The sequence below is a fragment of the Saitoella complicata genome, assembly GCF_001661265.1.
Source record: "Saitoella complicata NRRL Y-17804 unplaced genomic scaffold SAICOscaffold_7, whole genome shotgun sequence".
Taxonomy (NCBI): domain Eukaryota; kingdom Fungi; phylum Ascomycota; class Saitoellomycetes; order Saitoellales; family Saitoellaceae; genus Saitoella; species Saitoella complicata.
Window position 1 is genome coordinate 122,509 of NW_017566998.1, and position 24,199 is coordinate 146,707.

Sequence of the window (24,199 nt, forward strand, 5' to 3'; positions counted from 1 at the left end):
TACGACCGGATCATACCAAACGAACACAAACACTACACCAACGGATACGATCAAAATGAACGATTTGGGAGGACTGGATTGGTCAATTACATCCAGTTCCTCTTCGGCAAAGCAGCAGCATCGGCCTGACTCCTCGAACGGGAATTTGGGCGTACCGAACTCGAATGGTACTCAGGGACAGTATACCCTGCCACAGCACCTTCGATCTCTGAATGGATCTGCGCAAGGTTCTTCCACCGTGAGTGCGACGGGAAGTAGGACTGGTACGCCGGCACCTGCGAAGACAGATTCCTTTGCGAGCCTTGTGAGCTTCGGGAAGAATGGGACTGTCAACTCGGCAAATATGACCATGGAGCAGAGAAGGAAGCAGTTGGAGGCCGAGAAAGCCGCAGAGGAAGCAGAACGACGGAAGAAAGCTGAGCAGCATTACGGCGATAACAGTTTCTGGGACAGGATGAGCGGGTCAACGACGCCAGCCCCGGTTGCTGTTCCGGCGAAGGCCGCTGCGTCAACGATGGGAGCAGTTAATCCTTCAAGGTAAGCTGCCTCGAATGTCGTACTTCATACAAGATTCTGATGACGGCCTACAGGAACGACGATGAAGATCTATTCGCAGCCTTCTCATCCGACGCACCGGTCAACATGGATTCGCACCTCCGTCCAGTTTCCTCGCACACAACATCATCATCCACGAAATCTCCAGCGCCCGCTTTTGACCCGTTCGATACCTCTTCACTTATGTCGTCGATCTCTTCCTCGACTGCTGTGCAGCGACAGACACAAGGCGATGATGATGATATCCTCGGACTGCTTGGTAAGCCCGTTCAACACAAGGCTTCTGCATCTGAGGCTGCCTCGCCGCCTACAACTCATCCCTCGCAACCGGCGAAGGCTGAAGCTGACCCCAAGGATTCTGCAGTGGCTATGATCGTCGACATGGGCTTCTCCGCCGAACAAGCACACGTTGCACTGGCTGCTACGAAAGGCGGTCTAGACGTCCAAGCCGCCGTAGAAATCCTCGTCAACTCCCGCGGCTCCACCCCCGTCCCCCAACAACCCCAGCAGCCTTCTCAACCCCCCCGTCGAGCCCCCATCCAACAAAACCCGTCCAACGAATCCCTCCGCTCCACCTTCTCCGCCCGCTCCCAACGCAGCATGGACTCTACCACCGCCGCCAACGCCGCGCACGTAGCATCCAACCTCCACGACCTCGCCTCAACCGTCTCCTCCTCGCTCTTCACTAGTGCCAACTCCCTCTGGAAAACCTCCCGAACCCGCATCCACCGCACCCTCGCCGAACTCGCATCCGAACCCGAAGCGAGCGATGTACCAAAATGGATGCGAGACCAGGATATCAGGGAAAGGGTCGAGAAGAGTAAAGGGAAGATGAGGGAGAGTTATGAGATTACGGAGGAGGCGAAGATGTTGGATATGGAGAATCCGAGAAAGAGCCGAAGGAATTCGAGGAGTAGTGCGATGAGTGTGGAAAGCGCCAGCAGTGGCAAGACTGGTGTTGATCCAGTCATTGGAATTACGCCGAGGTGGGCTGGGGGAAGTGTTCCACCCAGTCCTCTGTCCCCCACGGCTCCCTCCGCTCCACCCCCGACTGGGAAGGGCAAAGGCAAGATGCCGTCTTCGGCCTTCACGGGCGACCCCGAAACCTATGTCTCGCCTGCCCGCCGTCGTGGTGCGCCGCCCTCGATGGCGAGCTCGGCTATATCGTCGGCGAAGTCTAGTCCGGGGACTTCAGCGTTTACGTCGCCGACGATGGATATCTTTGGGGAGGGGTCATCGAGGGGTGGCGCTGTTGGTGTATCTGGGAGTGGCAGTGGAAGTAGGCCGAGGGAGATTCCGAGGTCTATGCCGCCGCCTACGGCGGCTCCTTCGAGACCAAAGTCGGCTGCTTCGAGTTCTGCACCGCAGTCGCAAGCCCGTCCTCGACCGACCGCGCCTACGAGGCCTGATGTCCAGGTTAGTGCCGCCGATATGGCCACTGTGACCAAAAAGCGCGAGGAGGGAAGTGAAGCCTTCAAGCGTGGTGACTACTCCGCCGCACTGGCAGCCTACACCTCCGCCCTAACCCCCCTCCACCCCTCTTCCACCCTCCGCATCCCAATCCTCACAAACCGTGCCCTGACCCACCTCAAACTCGGCGACCCCCGTTCCTCCCTCTCCGACTGTTCCTCCGCCCTAACCCTCATCGGCCCCGCACGCGGCGAAGGCGAACAAATAGAGGGCAAAGAGATGAAGGAGTTTTGGGGGAAAGCGATGGTGAGGAAAGCGCAGGGGTTGGAACAGGTTGAGAAATGGAGGGAATCGCTGAGGGTTTGGGAGGAGTTGGTTGGGATGGGTGTTGGTGGGGGGGTTGCGTTGGAGGGGAAGAGGAGGTGTGAGGGGGTGTTGAATCCGAAGCCGGTGAGTAGGATTAGTACACCAAAGCCTGCGACTGTGGTGGATGTTAAGGGGAAGGGAAAGGCTAGGGCGAGTGCAGCGGATGACCTTGGGTTCGGTGGAGGGTCCGGCTCTGGTGCGGGCGATGAGCCGAGTGGTGAAGCCGTCGAGCGATTGCGGAAAGCGAATGCGACCGCTGAAGCAGAATCCAACGAACGCCTCGCCCTCCACGACTCCGTCAACGCCAAACTTGACACATGGCAATCCGGGAAAGAACAGAATCTCCGTGCGCTGTTAGCATCGATGGATGACGTTCTCTGGCCTGAAGCTGGCTGGAAGAAGGTCGGGATGGCGGAGTTGGTTATGCCGAACAAGGTGAAGATCGTGTATATGAAAGCGATTGGGAAGGTGCATCCTGATAAGATATCCAAAGATGCTACGGTTGAGCAGAAGATGATCGCGGGAAGTGTGTTCAACAGGTTGAATACAGCGTGGGATGTGTTCAAGAGTCAAAACGGCATGTGAGCATGGACGTCAACATGAGATGAGATGGAGCATTTCCAGGAGAAAGAGACGAATAATGTTGATGATACCCTTCATTCTTTTTGGTTAAGATATTACACATTAATCCCCTGTTAATCCTTCCTCCTTTAACGTCGGGGCTTCTGAAGATAAGGTTGCGTACCTGCGTGCCAGCGACCCGGGTTGTACGTCGGCGGTTCAGCAGCGGAAATCTACGTTACATCCATTCACGATCCTAGCACAATGAGAAAAAAGGTATGCTGGGCCGCTTCTGATTTGTGTACAAGTACAGGTCTCTGACATGATGTACAGGTCCTGCTCATGGGAAAGTCGGGCTCCGGCAAGTCGAGTATGCGGAGTATTGTATTCAGCAACTACGTCGCGAAGGACACTCGGAGATTAGGAGCTACAAGTATGTCATGGTACATGCATGTCGAGCAATTCACTGACCCAGTGATATAGTCGATGTTGAGCACTCGCATGTTCGCTTTCTTGGAAATCTCGTCCTGAATTTGTGGGATTGTGGAGGGTATGTGTCCGGTATGACAGCTACCATGCCTTTGCTGATATAGTCCGGCTACGTACAGACAAGACGCCTTCATGGAAAACTACCTCGCATCTCAACGTGACCACATCTTCCGCAACGTCGAAGTCCTCATCTACGTCTTCGACGTCGAATCCCGCGAGTTCGACCGTGATCTCCATACCTACACCCAATGCGTCGACGCACTCGCCCAAAACTCACCAGATGCGCAAGTGTTTTGTTTAATTCACAAGATGGATCTCGTACAAGAGGAAGCAAGAGAAAGTCTCTTCCAGGACCGACAAAATGCGTTACGGGAACGGACGCGATTGAGGAAGGGCGTTACATGTCTTGCTACTACAATCTGGGACGAGACGCTCTATAAAGCTTGGTCGAGTATTGTCTACACGCTCATTCCGAACATTCCGACGCTCGAACGACACCTCGCCCATTTCGCGGAGATCGCGGAGGCAGAGGAGGTCGTATTGTTTGAGCGAACGACATTCCTCGTTATTTCACATGCGGCTGGGGCGCAGGATGCGGAACATCCTGATCCGCACCGGTTTGAGAAAATTAGTAATATTGTGAAGCAGTTCAAGCTGAGTTGCAGGTATGGATGATCCGCACATCACTGCTGTTGCGAATGCTGATCATTTCATACAGTAAAATGCAATCACAATTCAACGCTTTCGAACTCCGTGCTCACAACTTCTCGGCGTTTATTGACGTACTGACGCCGAACACATACATCATGGTTGTGATGAGTGATCCGGCGGTACAATCTGCGACCACGTTAATGAATATCGCTACAGCTCGCAAATATTTCGACAAGATCGAGGCGAATGATAGAGGGTCTAAGGACCAACGATGAGAAGCTTCAATATTGTAGTGGAGGTGTCAACGTGAACAATATAAGTGTAGCAAGAGCCTGAGGTTAAGGTTGAAGAAAGTGGATGATATGAATATACCCTTGATTCTCGGTCACTGAAGAAAATAGATACGGTATCAGAAATACAAATGAAAAACACCGTGCACCAAGAAAGAAAAACGTCCCTCACATCATCACAATCATTGCGTTCCTTATACCATGTTTCATCAGCTATTGACGCGGAGGCCAAGACGTACGAGACAAGATGCCATCGTCGTTGAACCTCCAGCTAGTCACTCCGCCCCCATTCCCATTGCTCCCGTTCCTTCCATCGACAATCTCGTCGTTCTCTTCCGTTTCCTCTGAACCATCCGAGAACACCTTGCGCTTCATGGTGTAAACACGTACACGACCATCTTCCTGCAACCGTCGAGAAGTGGAGGTGCTTGTAGAAACCACTCTTTTCTCCGAACTCTCCTGATCTGATGAAGACAAAGATGACGATGATGAACTCGAAGTAGACCAACTCGACATCATCGGCCCGTCCTCCTCATTGGATGCCGCTGAGCCGAGGGTCCGCTCAAAGTCAGGAAACCTGGGAAATGTCTGCCCAAGCATCCCGAAGATGGAATCCATGTGCTCATCAAGTCCGTCCAAATCCTTTTGTAGATCACCCCAGAAACCCGACCGGAATCCGAATCCGCGTTTCAGCATGTTGACATAAAGTGCCGGAGCAAGGAGCGTGATCTCCCAATGCGGGACAACCACATCAAGAGCGGAGGTATACCGCGGTGTTCTTTCGTTCGCATCGGTATTTGAGAGTGTGAGGTCCGTTGCATCGGTGTCCCCGACGGTGAACAACGGTCCTGAAGAAGCAGTGGCAAAAGGCAGGCCAACAGCAAGACGCATCAACGACGCCGCCTTCCGGTTCAAATCCGCAAGTGCATCCCAATCAAAATCAATAATCGCATCCAAGAAATCCTTGTCCGGTTTGTCATCCGTCATGTTTTCCAATTTTCGAATCGTTTTCCTTCGTTCTTCTCACGGTGACGTCCAGCGACAGGCATCGTTTAGCTGTGCCCTGACTAACCACCAGCGAGAATAAATATCGAAGCGCAGCCTGCGTTTTTGAGATCTCTACGTACCGACAACTTTTTGTTGTCAAGCATCCGACAGTCTTGTCGTCAGCAGCTTCGTGCGATTAGTCCTGATGCCAAGTATTCAGTGTTGCAATTATCGACAGGCGTCTTTAAAGAACTGCCACAGCCCTTACACCGTGGCGATTGGCGGTGTCAGATGATCCCGACATCCTCTTGCTTTCCTCCTTCTATGTGCGACTAGGTTGTCTATAATGAAACATTGTTCTTCTGATCTTGCTTGCTTGGCATTACGCTTTGTACAGTCACGTCTCTTTGATTTCACCCCGATTCTACTACTTCCAGGCGCTGTAAGATTACGTCTCCATCATGTTCCCGGCCATTGGCCGGATTTCTAGATGTCTTCAACTGAATGCATATCCCGAAGTCGTCGTGCACGTTTGTGGTTGATCAATTAGACAAAAAGGAGACATAAGCGTAACAAAAGCACCAGGCCGGCCTAACCTAAACATCTTTTACCAGATAACCTTCCTAAATCCTCTTCTTCCCTTTCGAAGTTCAACTTTATTATTTGGTTCTTGTTTATTCCTGCTTCTTCTCCTCTTCCTCATCTTCAGACTCCTCCTCGGAAGACTCGGCCTCGAATTCGGTATCATCACCACTCTGCTCCTCCTGAGCTTCTTCAGCCTGGGTGGCCGCAACGGCAGCCAAGGACTCTCGCTTCTCCTCCTGCTCAACCCCCTCTTCAGCCTCAGAGTCGGACTCAACCTCGGGTTCTCGCTGAGCAGCAACCTCAACAGTCTCTCCAACCGGAACAGACTCCTGAGTCTCCTCAGGGGCAGCAGCAGCGTCGATAGCGTTCTCGTCACCAAAGATGTTGAACACGCTCATAGTCGGAGAACGGTAGTCCTGACCAACACGGGCAGTCTGTGCAGCCTGGATCTCAGCCGCCTCAGCCTCGGGGGCATCAACATACTGACTCTTCGGCCTCGACGCCTCGGCAGCAGGCTCGGGAACGGACTCCTCCTCCTCATCCATGTCAACTGAAGAAACAGCAGCAACACCAACAGCGGCAGCAGCAGCAGCAGCTCCAGCTGCAAGAACAGTAGCCTCAGAAGACGACGACACGTTCTCCTCCTGCGCGACAACAGGCGACTGCTGCTCCTGATTCAGCATCTGGTTCAACACCTTCCTCTTCTCGGCCCACTTGTTCGTTGCAGCAGCGACAGTCTTGGAACGCTCGACCTCGGCTGCGGGAGATCCAGGGATGGTCTCAATGTCAGCGTCGGCATTACCCATAGTGGATGAAGACTCCATCATGGGAGTGGATTCCATGACGGGGGTCAACTCTGCCATGGCCATAGGGGCGGAGACATTTTCGGGGTTGAGGACGGAGGTGTTCGCGGACTCGATGGAGCCGGTGGTGGCCAAGCTAGCCATACTCTGACTTTGCGTCATCGAGGGTCCGGGAATCATCATGCCAGCGGCTACACCAGCAACTCCCGGAGGAGGTACATTCGGCGGAGATGGGGGCTGCTGCATGTTCATCATCCTAGGCTGACCCTGTTGAGGTCCAGGACCAGGTTGTCCTTGGAACGTGGGTGCACCCATAGGCGACAACGGAGGCTGTTGGCCGGGGTATTGCCTGTAGGGCGCGGGAGGACCACGCTGTTGAGGACCGGGGCCAGGTTGGCCGGGCATGCCAGGACCACCAGGATACATCGGACGAGGCCAAACACCCTGAGGTCCAGGAGGACCGGGACGACGCTGACCAGGAGCACCCTGACCAAGGGGAGAAAGAGGGCGACCATTGGGTCCCATAGCTCCAGGAGGGCCACGGGGAGCGTAGTGCTGGATCGCCCCTCCAGGAGGTCCTTGTCCAAGAGGCTTGCGACGCGGAGGCTGGAGTTGCCCGCGAGGACCGGGGGACAGGCCACCAACAGAGGGGCTAGAGGCAGCATCGTTACCGAAGCTGCTCTCGCTGCCGGGGGTGTTGGGCCTCATCGCACCCGCAGCGCCCATAGCACCCGCAGCAGCGGCACCAGCAAGGAGGACGCGCTGCTGGTTCTGACTATCAATAGCAACCTGCGGCAAAGTCGGCTCCATGCTCCGCACACTCTGTGTCTCGATCCCCAAACCAAGGTTAGAGTGCTGGCTTCCAGCAGCCCCAGGGTTCATGTAACTCAACCTCCTTCCCTGACCATGCTCAACCGGCACCAATCCGCCAAAGTCGAAATCAGGTCCAGGGCTCTTCCCGACACGAACATTGGGTGTCTTCATCTCGTTCGAGCCAACTTGTGGGGTGCGGAACGCGTCGAACTTCTCGTTGGGCGTGTCGGTGATTTCGACCATACCAGCTTGCCTTCTTCTACGCTTGCGAACGAGGTAAAGGCCGAGCAAAGCGGAGATCGCGATGACACCGAGGACGACACCAACGACCGCTCCGACGATGGCGCCAGTGTTGGACGAGCCAGAGGAAGAAGAGTTTGATGCGGATGATTTGGAGGAGATCGCGGTACCGGTTGCGGAGGACGAGGAGGTTGTGTGAGTGGAACTGAGTGCGAGTGTTGCACTTGTGGTTGATGAGACAGCGGACACAAGCAACGCCGTAGCCGAAGAAGTGACTGAGGACGTCGTCGAGGTTGACACATTGGGGAGGGTGGCACTGGTGGTGTGGGAGCTTGTTGTACTGGTGGTTTCCTTGCTGGAGGTTGTCGACTTTTTGCTCGTGGTAGTTGAGGAGGTAGACGTCGGGGTAGGGGTAGGGGTGGTAGTCGACGTGGTCTTTTGAGCGGTAGTGGTGGAGGACGAAGTGGTCTTGGCGGCCGTCTTCGAACTGCTCGTGGAGGTGGTTGTCGCAGACGAAGTAGTAGTGGCCGTTGCAATAGAAATGGTTTTCCCGGTATCCAACGTCAAAGGTGAATCGGTTCCCAACAAGTAGGAGGTGAGCGCAGCTCCCGTCAAACCCGCTGGGACAGTAACGGAAACAGTGATGGCCATAGTGTCGTCGGATCAATCAAGTCGCGTCGTAAGTCGTTGTTGTAGTAAGTAAAAGATATCGTCGGGCGTCGAACAGAGAACGAATTGAAAGTAAAGAGAGTGACTTGTCGGTAAAGAATGGAACGGGATCGGACAGGTTGCAGGAAAAGAATGACCGCAAACCTTCAGCGGTACCCTTTGAACGCGAGTTGGACGGAGAAACGAGGGAGAGAGAAGTGGATTACTCGAGTATATTGAGCTGAAAAGCGGATCACCATCGTGGAAATGAGAGCTGCACGCCGTACGTCTGCCATGACCCCTAGCTACCCAGTGCACGCTCGGTTCTCCTGCGGTCGAAGCGTTGTGGTGTTTGGAATGCGCCCGCGAAGTTGAGGGGTACAGGCGCGTCCTATGCAAAGCGGGGACGTATAAACAAACATTGAATGAACGGTCATCTGCGTTACCCGTATGTAATCAGCACTACTTGTAAGGCCGTTTGAGGGCTCCGGCTTTACAGTACCTCGCATGTCCACAATGTAAGTGGATGGGCGAGTGGATCTAGTTATTGTATCAAACTGCGCCGGTTCTGCCGTCTACTCATCATGCATAGTCCATGTACGTGGTCCTGTACACGAACAGTAGGCGGAGGATCGAAGCCTGCGGATGATTCGGTGTTTACGTTATTGCGAGTAGCTACCGGTATATACCTGGCAGACAAATCGTTAATACATAATTGAAAGCGTGCGAAAAGGAGTCCAGTAGACCCCCCCCCCCCCTCCCGTAAGAGCGTAACGAAGCCGGTACATCTTTCGCCTACCCTTGCGCCTTCAAAGTGAAGTCGATCCTTTTCATGAGATGACATGCGATGACATTTAGCCGTTTTCTCGATCTCACAGCCCTCGAAAGGATAACATGGGACACACCACTCATGGCAGAGCCGGTACATCCTACACCCTTTCAAACGCTGCGAGACATCGAAACGGCGCAATTGACAGTGAGGCGTTGAGGAGCACAAGGAGAATGCGGAAGAGGTACTGGGAAACCGATTCCGGCCCGGCGAACAGGGTGAAGCTATGCCAGGGCTGATAAATTGGTGGCTCTTCCGCAAGTTGTCTCGTTTCATGTTGCAGAGGCGACTGGTAAAGTAGGTTGTGGGTGGAAATGGTTGTGATGTTTGGAGCTGAATGCTGGATCGTAAAGTTGGGGAAGAAGGCGTTCAGATCGGTCGATACATCACAGTCGTGCTAGCGTTGTCAACCCCGTTACTGCTGTGTGCAAAATTCTTGACGCGCATCATTTTACTGCGTCTCCGTGCAGGACGCGACTATCCCACCAACCAAGGCACCAAAGCTTGACAATGCCTCCTAGGAAGGTGAAAGGAGCTGCTAAGGCTTCCCATAAATGCAGGGCATCGACCCGGACCCCGAAATCGCCCTCCCGTCTCCTTGAGGATGCAGCCTCACCACCACCTACAAATACAGTCTGGAGGGAAAAAAAGCCTGAGACAGTCATCGAACTCGAAGACGAAGATGCACCGGTTGATACTATCAGCAGATTCGACGACTTCCAGGTCTTCATTCTCGTCACCAGGGAAAAAAAACACAAGTACCCTCAAATACCCTGGACGGTCAATCCAGTCAGGTCTTGGGCCGACCAAAAGCAGCTTTTGATCGATGTCGCCCTCGAGGAGCTCCTTCATGATCATATGGTCGTCGAAGGCGTCAACAAATACTCCCTGAAGCCCAACATCAACTGGAAAGTCTGCTGTGGGAGGAGCCGGGATGCACCATGGTGTAGACTACGAACAGAGGACGACTGGGAAGCCTTCATTGATGCCGTCCACGTTGAGCGCCACACGCTCAAGGTCGAATGGTCAGCTTTCATCTTAATCAATACACAATACTGCCCTACAAGGGCTGCTTCTCAACTCGAGTTTGACTAGCAAACCCCCGTGCACGCCCCTCAGACTCAGCCCAAGGCTCGAAAGCCTCTCATCCCTCGACCTAGGCACAGTGCTACCAACAGTGCTCTCCAGGGCATTTCGAATGAACTTGCGAATGATCCTCAACGCTCCAATGGTCATTGCTGTTCAGACCCGGCAGGCTAAGCATAAATGCGCCAAGCAACACCAGCAGTACTGCTATGTTCATCCCTTTTCTGGACAATATCGATACGTTACTGTTGGGCACCTACCATCTACTATGCAGGTTACCTGTCTAATTGTCAGGGACGGGGGTCGTGTCTCCTAAACAAGTCACAACACTCGTCGCTGCTGAAATCGAAGGTGTAATCTGACACGAGTCGGGCGGAGTCTATCCAGTGAAGGGGACCGAGACCGAGGGGACGTAACAGTGACGTAAGCGTAAGGCGGAAGGCGGAAGGCGTAGACATAATCACTAGTAAGACCAGGCCCAAACCAAGACTGACGGAACAAGATGTAGACGAAGGTCAAGGGCGGCTTGGGTACGTAACCGAGACTGAGTGACGACTTGGTGAACGGGGATAACTCGAAGTGGCGAGGCGAACGAAGACTCAAGAGGTTAAGGAACCCACAAGAGAGGCGAGGTAGGAAGAGGTCTTGGTTTTCTCAAAGACTCTTGTTGCTAACTAAAGAACTAAGGAAGGGAGGAGGAACCCCCCTTTATATACTAATCCAGACTAGCCGTTTGTTGGGGAACGGCTCCGTTGGGGAATGGCTCTGCTGCCGTGCCGTCACGCTGCCAAGCCACCAAGCCACCAAGCCAGAACTACTTAAGACTAATATAAGCTAAGACATAAACTTAAGACGTAACTGTAAGACATAAACATAAAACCTAATAATAGGACACATACATGAACGTACATGGACATTGCATGATCACAGGAAGAGTGTGGGAAACCGGAGGTCATGAAGCCATTCATGACACTAATGCAGTTACTGCACGTGGGTTGGACGTGGCTACTAGGGCCTTGCGCATACTTATACCCCGCCTATCGGGGGTCCTTTAGCTTACTATTTACCAATACACCTCTTAAGCATACAACAGTTACCAATGATCTCCTCAATCTATGGTCTAAGTACTTTGTGACGAATGAACCAGGAGTTACCGTGGATGATCCGCCCATCCATGATCCCCTTTTTGCTGGGTTGCTTGAACCATTGAAGTTGACAGATCAATCGGAAACACCTGAAAGCAGGCACTCTGCGTCCGGTGTCCCTCAACTACCTACACCGGTGACTGCGCCTCAATTCGATTCTATCGCTACCTTCGTCAATCAGCCTACTCCGACCCGACCCCAACGACCACGACCATTGACCCGCAAATGCTCAGGGGCTCGATCCCTCTTCAAGGGCTGGCTGCTGATGATTTGGATGGGTTTCTAGCCTATGTCAAGACCAAGGTTCCAGACTACATTGACTTCGATTGTCAGACGGTTCGAGATGCAATCATCAAAAATGGAGTAATGCTCAACGATCTCAAGAACATCGAGCCGAATGGCCTACCGCCTGTGAAGCATGGATGAGTGAGGATTACGTGCAAGTGGTGGCCGGGTCGGAAAAGTATCCAGCGGGAGCAGCAATCGAGGCCTCAACCGCTAGGCCTCGAGGAGACACCCTTCGAGGTCTACGAGAGTGTAATGCGGTCGAGACGAGAAGGGATACTGCAAGTACTCCGGGACGAGATCTGACGAGTTAGATGAGGTGTGACGAGATGACCGAATTACTTATTCGAATAGAGAGACGAACTTGTTGAGTTAACCAGTGAAGATCTAAAGGAAGGCATAGGGCCTTTCCTTATATACAGTTTTTTGGACGACAGTCTAAACCCTTGCTCGGTGGCGTTCCACATTTAGTTAGCTCAGTGGCGCCGAGAACAAGATCTTGAACGAAAGGAGTGAAGATAAGATGAGCCATGATAGGACCCGAGACAAATCGAGTCTCGAGTAGATCGCGAAACTCGAAGTAGTTCTTCGGTTCATGACAGAGAGCCAGGAGTTTGATGAAAGCTTTGCTTTATGTTTATCTTTGCCGTACTGTACTGCTTTCTAATCCACAATCCTTGATTCTTTTGCAATAAGCACAAAACTCTCACATACTCCGTCGAGCACGAAATGACGTTGTGAAGCATTCTACACGCCAATGCAGGTATTAGCGTGCAATATGCTTGACATGCGCGCCAAAGCAGGGCTTAGTGTGCATAATTCTTGTCTCAGAGGAGCGTAGACTAGTAAGCTACACTTCCATGCTATGTAGTTGGGGCAGTTCCCAGCCATTTTATTAGGGAAAAGACTCGTGAGAACGGCAAGTACGTGAATAATGAACAAAATGTCCCTTTGATTCATGAAAATACTGAGACTAACTAACGAATAATAGCTACACCCGCTCAGCTGCTCGAACGGCCGTTTGACGGTTGGTATCAAAAGATTGGCGCAAATCCATGCCGGTCAGCGCATAACCACAGCCCGTGTACAAATTGCAAATCTTTCCGAGATCGGTGTTGAGATAGTCGATCGCTTTGCGGATAAAAAAGGCAGGGTCGAGACGGGCTTCAGGATCGTTGTTATTGCGCTTCATCCAGGCCTTCATCATGCTGAAACAGAGCTCAATTGGGTTGAGGTTGGGTGAGTATGGTGGTAAGAAAAGAATGCGGCACCCATGTTGATTCATTAAGTTCAGCAGCCCTTGGATCATAATGAATGCAACAATTATCAAGAACAATGACACTGTTTGGACCAGGGAATGGACCAGGGAATGGGCCAACGATTGGTAGCAGGTCCTCTTCGATGAATTCGGCGAATCGGTCAGCGATTGGTAGCAGGTCCTCTTCGATGAATTCGGCGAATCGGTCAGCGACCCCTGAAAGATTCGTAGCGCCTCCAAACCTTCAATGGTCAATGCCGTAGCACACTCCGACGTGTTGAATGTCCAAAGACCCTCTCCTGGAGCGCGCGTGTGCCGGTCGGTGAGTATCCAAATTTTCTTGAACCCGTGCGCTCATCCACGGCTGATTTGTCGAGAAATACCAGCTGCTCTTGAGTATAGTCAGCCATCTCAATGGCATGGTTTGCACGTAAGATGGCGTTGCGCCGGGCTGCCTGTAAGGTTAAGACCTTATGGGTATATCCAATCTTTTGCAGGTAGCGGGTGACATGGTAGCGCAATAGAGATGTAGCGATTGATTGTTGAGAAACTGAGCACAGTCGTTTGACAGAGGGTAGGGTTTTTGTCGTTCAAGTATTTGAGTATTTGCTTTGTTGCGATCATTTAGTGATGCCCTTGGTGGTACCCGTAGGCAGTAATAGTCTACTTACCGAGCCCAAAAACTCGTCAATAGCCGGTTTGCGCCCGCAGGTTGAGTTGCCTTTACGCTCAGTAAGCTCTGTCTCCTCCAAACTCTTCACAACACGGTAAACTGTGTGAGAAGACCTCTCGATGTTGGTTGCAATATCGTAGACATCCTTCCCAGAAGCATATTGGTCGATTGTCCCTGAGTTTCTTAGACCTTTTTCCGACCTGTTTGGAGGTGTTTTCTCTGACGCTTACAGGGTTCTCGCGCATGTACGGAAATGCGCGTCAAGAATTCTGCACACAGCAGTAATGCATCCGTATCCTGCGTGCACTTGTACGCACCCGGAAACCCAGAAACCCAGAAGTTCAGAAGTCCCGTCGAGCTCGACAAGAAAATCAAGATCAACACCAATGCTACTCCGATCCGCTATAATCAAGAATCTGATACCTCCAGAGAATGCCGCTCTAGGATCGCAGTTGAGGGAGATGTCGTCGCTCCGCCGTCGTCCTGACACTGGACTTCGCACAAGACTAATTCGACCCGCGAGACGGCCACCAACAAGACCTCCCACATCCATTGACTCTGCTTCATCAGAAGCATCAACCGTCCAGAGTACCTCGCTCATCTCATCTCCCCTCGATATTCCCGTCATCGTCCCTGACGACCCGCTCGGCCTGGTAAAGCGCGACACACCCGCCGCCAAACTGCTCGAACAGCCTGCGTTGGTGGTAGAGCGTCAAATCGAGATGATGAACGTCTTCCTCGGGTTCGAACAAGCAAATAAATATGTCTTGATGGATCCAGCTGGGCAGCATGTGGGTTATATGGCCGAGGAGGACTTGGGTATGATGGGGACATTGCAAAGGCAGGCGTTTAGGACCCATCGAGTATGTCAACATTACAGAACCCCGAGTATGTTACGAGGCTAACGTGCGTTCGTACAGGCATTCAAGGCACATGTTCTGGATCGTGAGGGCCGGGAGGTGTTAACGATCCAACGTCCTTTCTCCTACATCAACTCCAAAATCAAAGTCTTCACCGACCCTGGTCTCTCCGACTCCACCTTGATCGGCGAATCCCAACAACATTGGCACCTCACCCGCCGAAAATACAACCTCTTCCACAACCGCTCGGGGACAATGGAGCAGTTTGCTCTCATCAACGAGCCTATGTTGAGTTGGGATTTTTCGTTGGTGGATGAAAGCGGAGGGTTGGTGGGAAGTGTGAATCGGAATTTTGCGGGCTTTGCGAGGGAGTTGTTCACGGATACGGGGAATTATGTGTTGAGGATGGATGCGTCGTCACATCAGACCACCTCTGTCTCCTCCAACCCCGCCGCGCTCCCCGGACCGGCTAACCCAGCCGATGCCGCCATTGCGCAGCAACAAGAAGCTAAGGGCGGCGCCCTCGTCCCGGTAAATGAAAACGGTCTTACGTTGGACCAAAGAGCAGTCATGCTCGCAACAGCCGTATCAATCGACTTTGACTACTTCTCGAAATTGTCAGGACATGGTGGTGGGATGGGATTCATGCCGTTGTGGTTTCCGTTCCCAGGGACCACCACGCCGCCTGTACCAGCAGCAGAAGGACCGGGAGCGGGGGCTGATGTTGCGGGGGGTGTGGTGGGGGTTGGGGCGACTGGAGGGGTTGCGGATGCGGGGACGTTAGCGGGGGCGGAGGAAATGAGGGATGCGTGGGGGAACGAAAGTCAGGATGTGCCGACGGATGCTTGGGGTGGCGTTGGAGAGAGTCAGGGTCAAGCTCAGGAGGATAGGCCGTGGTGGGATCAGGGAGGGCAGCAAGGGCAGGGTCAAGATGAGGTTTGGGGGGAGGGGTGGGAGCAGCCTGGTGGTGAGGGGCAGGGTGAGGGCGGGAGTTGGTGGGATGTGTTGAGTGATGAGTAAGTTGGGTTCAATCAATTCTTCGGCGTCATCCTTCAGCTTGGTGTTATGTTTTGTACTACGTGTCTAGCTATGCACCACTCTAATTCCTCATCGGTTTCCTGAAGAACTCTTCACGAGACAGCTCCATCAACGCAAACTGCTTATGCGGGAAATTGAAACATCCCTTCTTCGCGAATCCCTCACCCTGCAAGTACGCCAACAACTTCTCGTTATCGGCCCTGGGCTCCATCAAGATCCTCTCGGTTCTCACATCGTCCAAGAACAAGAAGTGGAGGATCGACCAGAGCCATGCCTTGACTCTGTGAGGGCCGCGGAACTTCTCGTTACCGACGAGGAGGTGGAGACCTCGGTCGTATGGGAGAGCCGCAGGAGACACGAACGGCGCAAGACGATCCTCCGCAACCCAATACGTCTCAAAGTACGCAAATGGCTCACGATTAAAATACCCAATCAACGAAAGCGTATGCGGATCCTTCGTAACATTCTCCAAATACGTCTTGTGCGCCTCGATCGTTCCTTTTTCTCCCCAGAAGTAGTCAACACGGGGGTTGTTTTGCCATTCGTGGAAGGCATGGAGGTGTTCGGTTGAGTTGGGGTCGACGACGCGGAGGGTAAAGGTGGAGGAGAGGGAGGGGATGTCGCGGGTGTAGATCTCGGCGTTGAGTTCGGGGTTTGGGATGCGGCGCGGGTGGCGGAAGTTGTTGGTCGTGATGTATGACGTCGGAGCCGGAGGTTGAGAAAGGAGGTGCCAGTGGGTGCCCGGCAACGGTGAGTGCCATTGGTAAAACATGTCGCGGGTGATGCTGTAGATCATGTTCCCATCCTCTGTTTTCTTTGTTTCGCGGGTGAAGAGGCCGCACTCATAAAGGGGGAAGATAGCCTCTTCGATTGATTCACTGAAGGAGAGGGTGACTGGGATGGAGGGTCTGCCAGGTAAAGCGGCCTCAGGCTCAGGGCCGAATCGGAAGATGGAGTGGCAGACAGACCAGTAGGAGTACTCGATTTCCTCTGAGCTACCACTAAGTGTAATGACGTCGGGGATGGTGATAATTCCATCGTTCACAGCGTAGGGTATCTCGGCTTTGGTGATGTCGATTGAAGGCACCCACCCAGTTGGGGGAAAAGTTCCGGGAAACATGTCGGCTATCACCCAAAGTCAGCAATCGCCCAATTGATCAACACGACAGTTGCAAGGGATCTCACCCATGTTGATGGGACTTGTAAAATTTGGAAGTTTTGAGATGTCGAGGCGATATTGGCGGTTAGGCGGAACTTAATTAGGCGTGCGGCGTAGCTGCTCATCTGATAACTTAGATCTCGGATCTGATAAATCGACACTCCCAAATACTCTCAAATTTGACAGGCAATCTCAGTCCATTCTTTTCAGTTCTTTGCTTTCTTTTGTGATGTCTTTCACCGTATATCAGTGAGGTAATTGCTCTTTGTTGTGATCCTTCCGCGTAAGGCAAGGGATCACCCCGTTTCTGAGCGTAGATTACAGAGCAGTCAACCCGGGTGTCCAAGCGTCCAGCGAGTCGATATTGCTTCTCGCAAGGTCTGAACGACGAGACTGAGGCTTCTACGTCTCGTCTTTGTCGTCGGTCCTGTTCGCTCTCGCCTGCGCCTGTGTCCTTCTCTCTCTGCGTGTGTGTTTGTTGTTCCCAGTACAAGGGGGCTGTGTCGAGTATGGCGCCCTCATCTCTGACGTCTATCCCTACGTTCTCCTTTCCTTCCATCGGGTCGCCTTTCTCAAATTCATCGCCTACGTCGCCGACGTTTACACCGACGGAGTCCACTACGTCTACATGTCATTGTGCTTCTCATGCCTCCTCGCATCATGCTCCTCCTTCTCCTCCTATCATGACGCTGGCAGATGTGTCACGTATCCTCAAGATTACAAAGCATCAAGTCCGTCTTCACACTAGCTCATCTCCAGTGACCGCCTACTAACTCAGATGGTAGGAAAACGAGATATCCCAATACCAAGAACAACTCCATTACCGCCGTCTCTCGAGCGCTCTCAAAGTCCGGTACGCGAGGTGTCTAGATCGAACGCATACTACTTTGGTCGATCTTTTCAAGTCAGATGCTAAGAGCGAGTTCGCGGCTCTCTTTTATGCCTCGCTCGAGCTCGGAGAGGCAGTTGATTCCTTCGCTACGCAGCCCTCTTCCTCTCTTAGGAGGGGCGAAGGCCATGGACGGGATTGGATGCAAAGGTTGCCAAAAGGCGTAGCGAACACTCTGTTGAGCTTTTTGACGAAGTTGCGAGAGGAACCACAGTTTTTGGCGGAGCGTTTGGGGAGGCTCACATGCGCGGAATTGGATGCATTCGTGAATGTCAGGGTAAACTCACCACCGGCTGGCCCGGGTAGTTCAAAACACCAACACCAACTTCAACACCTAATAGCTTCACTTCATTCCCTGCAACGCCACGACCCCCTCCGAATCCTCATTCACACCCTCTTCGCCCCGCCCACCACCTCAGTCCTCTCCGATCCTGAACACGCAAAGCGACTCGAAGTAATGGCAACCTGCGCTGCCCACCTCCTCACCGAAAAGAAAAGCGAGAAGTTCTTGTTAGCGATGATGGACGAGTGGAGTTCCCTCTACCCCTGGTCTCGTGATTGTTTCGAGGAGGTGTTGTTGGGAATCGTACAAGAAGGTGCCGAGGTCCTTGCCAAACACGAGGAAGCCGGGGCGTATCATCATTACGAAAACACAAGCACGAGTGGGAATGATCCACGAGAAGAGTTCTTCGCGGATGCAGTAAAGAAGGTCTTCGCCTTCCTCGACTCGCCCTCCGGAATCCCCCGTGGAATCCTCCTCTTCGCACGCTCCCTCCTCGCAAAAGTCCGTCTCACAAATGACGAGAATCAACTCCGGTATGCAGAACTCTTCATTGTTGTCAAGTGGTTCTTCTTCCGGTTTCTTGGGAGGGCGATAGCCTACCCCGAGCACCATGGGTTGTTCAAGGGATGTTGGGTTAGTGATGTCATGAGGCAGAGGGTGTTGTTTACGTTGCACCAGCGGCTTTATAGGAATGTTACGTCGGTTACGCATGCGATGCCAGAGTGGTCGTCCGCCGGCGCCACTGGGAATCGGAGTCGCAAGGGGAGCGGGATTCAGAGGTGTGGAAGTGGGAGTGGTGGGGTGGAGAGGATGGTGAGGAGTATTATCTCGAGGTTTAGTGCGGCGCCGGCAGGGCAGATGGAGATTGAGGAGTCCAGGCCGGGGGATGCGTTGTTGATGCCGTCGAACGCGTACTGCGCTCCGGGGAGTTCATATGCATCACCGACTCTGCTCGTCTGTCCAGCGGATCTGGTGATGTTGTTTGAGGCACTGAATCCTAGCGAGCTGCAACCGTCGAAGCCGCCTATGACGACGAGGAGGTTATCCGTCGCTTCCAAGGTTACGTTGGAGACGTGCAGTGAAGCCAGTCCGGGGCCGAAGCCGTTGGAGAGGAAGTCGCATTCGCATTTCTCGTTGTTTGATTTTGGGCGGAAGACAGCTGCGACGCCTCCTCCTCCGGCTCCTCCCGCGGAACCGGAGGTTGTCACGCCAGAGATTGAGATACCGCCTCTGGTTCCCGAACCAACCTCGCCATACGATGGCTTCGTACACCAGGTCCGTTTTGCGATCGATGAAATGAAACGAACCCTGGGTCCCGGCGCATGCGATGGCGCCGCAGATCCCTGCAACGAGAAATGGACACTCGTGTTCGTTGATGGGGAGAAGCTCTCGCTCGAAGTGAAGCTGGATGAAAAAAAGTGTCGGGAGGGGCCTACGGAGATCAGTGAGGAAATTATTGCGTTGAAGGAGACTGTGTTGAGGTTATTGAGGGAGTATGAGGTACCGTATGTGCCGCGGTTAGTGCCAAGGCCCGAGGATAGTGCTGGCGTTGAGTCAGGTTCGTCGCTGGTATCGCCTGTAGGACAACCGTGCTCGTCGTGCTTGAGACCGAATACGCCGAACACTCCTTCGGTACGGCCGACTTCACCGCCGGCGATATCTGCACTCCTCGCTGCCGCAGCGAAAGCTCAGCAAGCCCCACTACCCGCTCCCTTTCAAGGAACGTCGCCTTCACAGTCTTTGCTCCTTCGAATGCTGCGGTCTGCCTCGGAACATTGTCGTCTCAAGGGTGACTTTATAACCGCACAGGCTTATCACCACGCTCATTCTGTTTTGCGGAAGCTGAACAGTCCGTCGTTAACGCATGATGATTACTCATCCCTGTTACGGATATTCAGCAGAGAGCACAGACGAGATGCAGAGGGTTATGCTGCAAAAGTTGGTGCAAGGGAGGCTTGGTACATCGAGGAGTGCACAGAGGCGGCTGATGGGTACATCAAAGGCAAGAAGCAAGTTCTGGATGAGTTGAGGACGAAGATGTGGTATTCGACGGATGTGCGGAAGACCAAAGTTTGGGAACGTGCAAGAGATGTTTGCCGGATGCTGAGGAGTTCGAAAAATGCACAGGCGGCCGAGTCTCTGGTCATGCTTAATCCTTCTCTGACTTATGCTTCCAGACCCTCGACCCCCAGGTCTGAACGGGGTGGTAACACGCATTATCACACCATGCATCGCGCTCCATCCCGCGAAGGACAGCGCGAAGGGAAGAGGACGAGGTTCGCGTGGGACGGTAATGTGGCTGGATATGTTGTCGATGGGCTACTTTCGCCATCTAAAGCTCCGTTTTCCACCGTCCCCTCACCGGATTACTTTACCATTCCAACTCCTGCGCCTACGGTGAGTGCTGGGAAGATGGCAGATCACGATGTGGACATCGCCGTTCAATACATATCCGGTGGTGGCATCTTCAACTTCTGCTCTGGCGAGGAGAGAATGGCGCGGTTCTGTGCTGAGGTAGAACGAGTGAGCCGGAAGATTATGCTTGGGGAAAGGGATGTTGAATGCTCTGATCCGGAAGGATTCGGCGTTGGAATATGGCAAAGTGAGCTCTTTATGAGCGACTCTGTCAAACCGCATTGGGCTGACCATTACTCCAAGCCGCGGCCAACCTCGAGAGCTGCCTTTGGCGACACGCATGGCCCAACCAGTACGGGTCGTCGTAGCGATGAGCTTTTTCGCAAGAACTCGAGCGACCTTCTGGGCCTCGGTCTCATAGGGCGCATGCGAAGCAACAGCCTGAAGAGCACTGATGGAAATGGAAAAGAACGGAGCCCGACCCGTGGGAGAGGCCGATCTGACAGTAACCAGAGTAACGGCAATCCCCGGGTTCTGCTTTCACCTGTCTTATCAGAGCCACCTCAGAGACAAAGGGGCTGGGATTGGAGATCTCCGCCACAAGTCGATGCTCCGGTCTTCCCCTCGTCTGATCGTGGCCGAGTTACGTTCGACGAGGAGGCAACCAAAACATTTGTGGTGCGCATCCGCGAGAGCTTGATGTGCCTCCTCCTAAGTGACCTCGGCAGCGAACTCTGGGCGGAAGGTTCAGAAACAGACGTCTGGTTTTCTGATGACCTGGTCGAAACGTGTCGACGACGAAAGGAGGAACAACAGAGGTCATTCATGGAGACCGTACAGGAGAGAAGCAAGGCTGCTGCAGACAAAGCACTCCTTGCCGCGCCCCTCAGTATGGCAAACAAACAGGCTAAGGTGAAGAAACATTACTCGAAAAAGAGTTTCTCCGGGTTTGTTGGATTTTTCGGTTTGCCTTCATCAGCGGCGAAAAGTGCCGCCCCTCCCGTTGCGACCACAGTTTCTACGGCCTTGGATGTGCCAGATGGTCCTAAGCTCCCTTCAACAGACAGCTCAGAGGTGCGCCTGCATATTGATACCAACGTACCTACGGCGGATGCAAAGACGAGGATGGAAACGGCGAAGCCATTCCCGTATGTGGAGGCATACAAGAAGATACTGCATCGTATGAGCGTTGATCCATCTCCGTCCAAGAAGCTCCAAGCACTGTCAGAACTAGCTGGCCTAGTCATGGCAGCGCTTGCCAGCAGTGGATCAATCGCAACTCCCACGAGTGGGATGCCACGCACTGGCCCTACCTTGCCGATGAGTCCCATGTTGACGGGTGTGCTGTCTCCCATGCTTAGAGGAATGGTCAGTCCTCCCGGATCGCCGACTCTGCAATCGAGATCATCGCATACTGCGGCTGCAAAGCCGGATCATCTAGCTGACCTTCACTCACGGAGAGCAGCACATAATCTGATGACCGCCGTCATGGAATCCGCCGACTCGCCTTTTCTGTCCCCTTCATCGCCGAACATGTCAAGCACACCGGTGAAACCGCATGCGCCTGCGATGATTGCTACGGATGCGATTGTGGACGAGCTGCAGAGACTTCTTGACACGCCCGAGCTGAGGTCGAAGACCTTGTTTCGCGACTTGCAGTACATCTCGTGCTTTGTTTCGCAGGAGCACCTCGATACGGCGCCTGACGGTAAGATTCTTTGGGATTTTGGGCTCAGTGCAGTGGGGATCAGGAAGGAAGCTGTAGATAGTATGGTGACGTACGCAACATCGGTGTTGCAAGACAGTGGCAGCATTGTCGGCGGCTTGGGGATCAAATCTGATGAAGGCTCGTTCTGCCGGATTTCTGAGAGACAAGAGAAGGTGGAAGCCGCTCGTGCACTTCTTATCGCGGCGAAGGAAGGAGATCCTACGGCTCAGAGGGAGTTTGCGATCCTGCAGATATCGCAGCCGTCGATTGTACCGACGTCTATCTCGCCGTTCGCGCGACCATCCGAAGTATTGGGGAGGACCGAGAGCTACACAGAGGCAGGGGACAGGGAGAAATATGATCCAGTGCGCATTGCCATCGCACAACACTGGCTGAATTTGGCGAGTGCGCAAGGAGACAATATTGCGGGGATGTATCTCACGCAGATGAAGAATTGGACTACACCACAAGAGAAGTGGGAGTGGTTGAAGAAGTGAACTTTAGCTTAGAAAGAGTTATGAGGTGGGTGGTACAGCTGGCGTTTGGATTGAGACTGGATTAGGCGTTTGTTGGTTTGCTACCTTACTGCGACCCACGAGCTGGACTCGTGTTTTGTTTATCCATTCACCGACATGGAAGTTATTCTTCTTGATCAGCTACGGTACGGCGGTAACCCTGCGCAAGGAAAGACGGGTCGGGTCATGCATCCTCATGCACCCCAGACTTCTTCCCCGTTACACCCGCAATTCAACTGCGATGAACTTTATCCGCCAACACCAACGAAAAGCTCACACGAATATTTACACATGGATCCATCCCTTCCACGACCAACAACAGTCCCACCAGAAGTCCTCCACCTGGTGTTTGAACATCTGGATGTCTGCACAATTCTGATCGCGTCGAGAGCGTGTCGGGATTGGCTCGACGCCTCGCGACATCCGCATTTGCGACGGCAGATGTTCAGGTTAGGGCCGGAGGAGCGATATCGAGTAACGAATCCAATGGTATGTACAACTCAATCCCTCATCTTCAAGGGATGATGCCGACATGTTGGTGGGATAGGTTCATCCCGCGATCGGCCAAGTAAACTGGCGAGCAAACAAACCCCTAAGAACCGCAACCTTTGCCTCCCTCCGCTCCAAACGCCGCTCGTGTCTACTCCTCACCGCCTCTTGTGCACAACACTACGCAACCTCCCCCGCCCTCCCGCAGATAACAATCTACATCTTCCCCATCGGGATGAAACTCCTCGTTGGTCGCGATACGGGGGTGACGGTCATGGATGTGTTTAGAGGTATTGAGCTCAAGATGCGACAATGGTGTCCGACGAATCATGCCATGATGGATGGAGGCGGAGATGGAGATGGAGATAATCATAGTTGGGGCATGATGTTGGGGGATAACGATATTTGGAATGGGATTACGCCCATCGAAGACGGGGAGCCGGGTGAGTTCATGGCGTTTCTTGAGCCTAGTCGATAACAGACAATCTCCTCTTACCTTATGAGTTTTCGTAGGTGGCGGGGGAGGGGACGGCATCCCCATACCACCTCCTCCACCTCCCCAAATCCTCCTCCTCATTCCCCGGGATCGGTAATACCGCCGCCGTAACCTCACTCTGCTTCTTCCTCATCCACTCCGCCCACCCCCCATCCGGGATATTCTCCCTATGTCTATCCTGCCAATGCGTAATGAGATCCTTGTCGTTGACTGTGATGGTCATGGTTGTGTTGAATTCAATGGGGGTGGAGATGAGTTTTGGGGTCAAGATGTGGGTCATGGAAAAGGATGTTGAGGTGGAGTCGTTGGAGATGATTGAGACGGTTTTGGTGCGGGATTCTTTGAAGAGTTCGGGGAGGCCGTAGAACTGGCCTGCGATTTCTTTCCTGCCGACGCTCTTTGCGACGCTGTAACATGACCTCAACGTCAGCCCCCGTCCAGACCACCTAGAACATAGAAGACATACGGATCCTCGTAAACGGCATCCTCAGCAAAGTAGTTATTCAACTTATACAAACTCGTCTTTCCCTGGAAGAGATCGAGGACGACACCGACGAGCCTCTTACGGTGCTCATCGATTTCGACGCCGGGAGCGACGGGGATGTTGGAGTTGATGATGATGAGGTTTGGTTGTTTGTTAGACATCTTGTCGTTCTGCAAGTGTAACGTTGTTTATTATGTGGAAATTCGAGCGTTCGAGGTCGATGTCGAACTCTATCACTTATCGGGATTC

The 24,199-nt window shown here is 53.2% G+C and overlaps 13 protein-coding genes across 13 annotated transcripts; 7 read left to right on the plus strand and 6 right to left on the minus strand.

Annotated features, from left to right (window-relative positions):
• The first annotated feature begins 14 nt into the window (after nt 1-14).
• SAICODRAFT_213568 (uncharacterized protein) lies at nt 15-584 on the plus strand. The gene has a single exon (XM_019166418.1). It carries the CDS (start codon nt 56-58, stop codon nt 539-541), a length of 486 nt encoding a protein of 161 aa, XP_019025191.1. The 5' UTR covers nt 15-55; the 3' UTR covers nt 542-584.
• Nucleotides 585-1,808: 1,224 nt separating this feature from the next.
• SAICODRAFT_29669 (uncharacterized protein) lies at nt 1,809-2,936 on the plus strand. The gene has a single exon (XM_019167468.1). The coding sequence runs from the start codon at nt 1,861-1,863 to the stop codon at nt 2,914-2,916; it is 1,056 nt and encodes a 351-aa protein (XP_019025192.1). The 5' UTR covers nt 1,809-1,860; the 3' UTR covers nt 2,917-2,936.
• Nucleotides 2,937-3,234: 298 nt separating this feature from the next.
• SAICODRAFT_54939 (ras-related GTP-binding protein A) lies at nt 3,235-4,307 on the plus strand (the record flags this gene model as incomplete). The annotated part of the gene is made up of 4 exons (XM_019169331.1): nt 3,235-3,325; nt 3,376-3,442; nt 3,501-4,046; nt 4,100-4,307. 4 exons carry the CDS (start codon nt 3,235-3,237, stop codon nt 4,305-4,307), a joined length of 912 nt encoding a protein of 303 aa, XP_019025193.1.
• Nucleotides 4,308-4,460: 153 nt separating this feature from the next.
• SAICODRAFT_29670 (uncharacterized protein) lies at nt 4,461-5,336 on the minus strand. Its single transcript, XM_019167469.1, has one exon. The coding sequence runs from the start codon at nt 5,307-5,309 to the stop codon at nt 4,536-4,538; it is 774 nt and encodes a 257-aa protein (XP_019025194.1). The 5' UTR covers nt 5,310-5,336; the 3' UTR covers nt 4,461-4,535.
• A 586-nt stretch (nt 5,337-5,922) lies between these two features.
• On the minus strand, nt 5,923-8,743 carry SAICODRAFT_18168 (uncharacterized protein). Its single transcript, XM_019165913.1, has one exon. It carries the CDS (start codon nt 8,399-8,401, stop codon nt 5,984-5,986), a length of 2,418 nt encoding a protein of 805 aa, XP_019025195.1. The 5' UTR covers nt 8,402-8,743; the 3' UTR covers nt 5,923-5,983.
• A 994-nt stretch (nt 8,744-9,737) lies between these two features.
• On the plus strand, nt 9,738-10,322 carry SAICODRAFT_6380 (uncharacterized protein; the record flags this gene model as incomplete). Its single annotated transcript, XM_019170017.1, has 1 exon — nt 9,738-10,322. One exon carries the CDS (start codon nt 9,738-9,740, stop codon nt 10,320-10,322), a length of 585 nt encoding a protein of 194 aa, XP_019025196.1.
• Nucleotides 10,323-12,792: 2,470 nt separating this feature from the next.
• SAICODRAFT_29671 (uncharacterized protein) lies at nt 12,793-12,950 on the minus strand (the record flags this gene model as incomplete). Its single annotated transcript, XM_019167470.1, has 1 exon — nt 12,793-12,950. A coding segment is annotated over one exon (158 nt), but the record flags the coding sequence as incomplete, so codon positions are not given.
• Nucleotides 12,951-12,963: 13 nt separating this feature from the next.
• SAICODRAFT_54854 (uncharacterized protein) lies at nt 12,964-13,486 on the minus strand (the record flags this gene model as incomplete). The annotated part of the gene is made up of 2 exons (XM_019169327.1): nt 12,964-13,184; nt 13,276-13,486. Coding segments are annotated over 2 exons (432 nt in total), but the record flags the coding sequence as incomplete, so codon positions are not given.
• An 859-nt stretch (nt 13,487-14,345) lies between these two features.
• SAICODRAFT_48781 (Scramblase) lies at nt 14,346-15,173 on the plus strand (the record flags this gene model as incomplete). The annotated part of the gene is made up of 3 exons (XM_019168940.1): nt 14,346-14,537; nt 14,595-14,969; nt 15,048-15,173. Coding segments are annotated over 3 exons (693 nt in total), but the record flags the coding sequence as incomplete, so codon positions are not given.
• A 460-nt stretch (nt 15,174-15,633) lies between these two features.
• Nucleotides 15,634-16,344, minus strand: SAICODRAFT_55285 (uncharacterized protein; the record flags this gene model as incomplete). Its single annotated transcript, XM_019169364.1, has 1 exon — nt 15,634-16,344. One exon carries the CDS (start codon nt 16,342-16,344, stop codon nt 15,634-15,636), a length of 711 nt encoding a protein of 236 aa, XP_019025200.1.
• A 1,833-nt stretch (nt 16,345-18,177) lies between these two features.
• On the plus strand, nt 18,178-20,143 carry SAICODRAFT_64860 (uncharacterized protein; the record flags this gene model as incomplete). Its single annotated transcript, XM_019170103.1, has 1 exon — nt 18,178-20,143. A coding segment is annotated over exon 1 (1,593 nt), but the record flags the coding sequence as incomplete, so codon positions are not given.
• Nucleotides 20,144-21,518: 1,375 nt separating this feature from the next.
• Nucleotides 21,519-22,561, plus strand: SAICODRAFT_29674 (uncharacterized protein). Its single transcript, XM_019167471.1, has one exon. It carries the CDS (start codon nt 21,579-21,581, stop codon nt 22,461-22,463), a length of 885 nt encoding a protein of 294 aa, XP_019025202.1. The 5' UTR covers nt 21,519-21,578; the 3' UTR covers nt 22,464-22,561.
• A 906-nt stretch (nt 22,562-23,467) lies between these two features.
• Nucleotides 23,468-24,111, minus strand: SAICODRAFT_6384 (uncharacterized protein; the record flags this gene model as incomplete). Its single annotated transcript, XM_019170021.1, has 2 exons — nt 23,468-23,873; nt 23,933-24,111. The coding sequence occupies 2 exons, from the start codon at nt 24,109-24,111 to the stop codon at nt 23,468-23,470; spliced, it is 585 nt and encodes a 194-aa protein (XP_019025203.1).
• Between the last annotated feature and the right edge of the window lie 88 nt (nt 24,112-24,199).

Coding starts and splice junctions, on each gene's coding strand:
- SAICODRAFT_213568 (XM_019166418.1), top strand. CDS start 56: ATGAACGATTTGGGAGGACTGGATTGGTCAATTACATCCAGTTCCTCT.
- SAICODRAFT_29669 (XM_019167468.1), top strand. CDS start 1,861: ATGCCGCCGCCTACGGCGGCTCCTTCGAGACCAAAGTCGGCTGCTTCG.
- SAICODRAFT_29670 (XM_019167469.1), bottom strand. CDS start 5,309: ATGACGGATGACAAACCGGACAAGGATTTCTTGGATGCGATTATTGAT.
- SAICODRAFT_18168 (XM_019165913.1), bottom strand. CDS start 8,401: ATGGCCATCACTGTTTCCGTTACTGTCCCAGCGGGTTTGACGGGAGCT.
- SAICODRAFT_29674 (XM_019167471.1), top strand. CDS start 21,579: ATGAGTCCCATGTTGACGGGTGTGCTGTCTCCCATGCTTAGAGGAATG.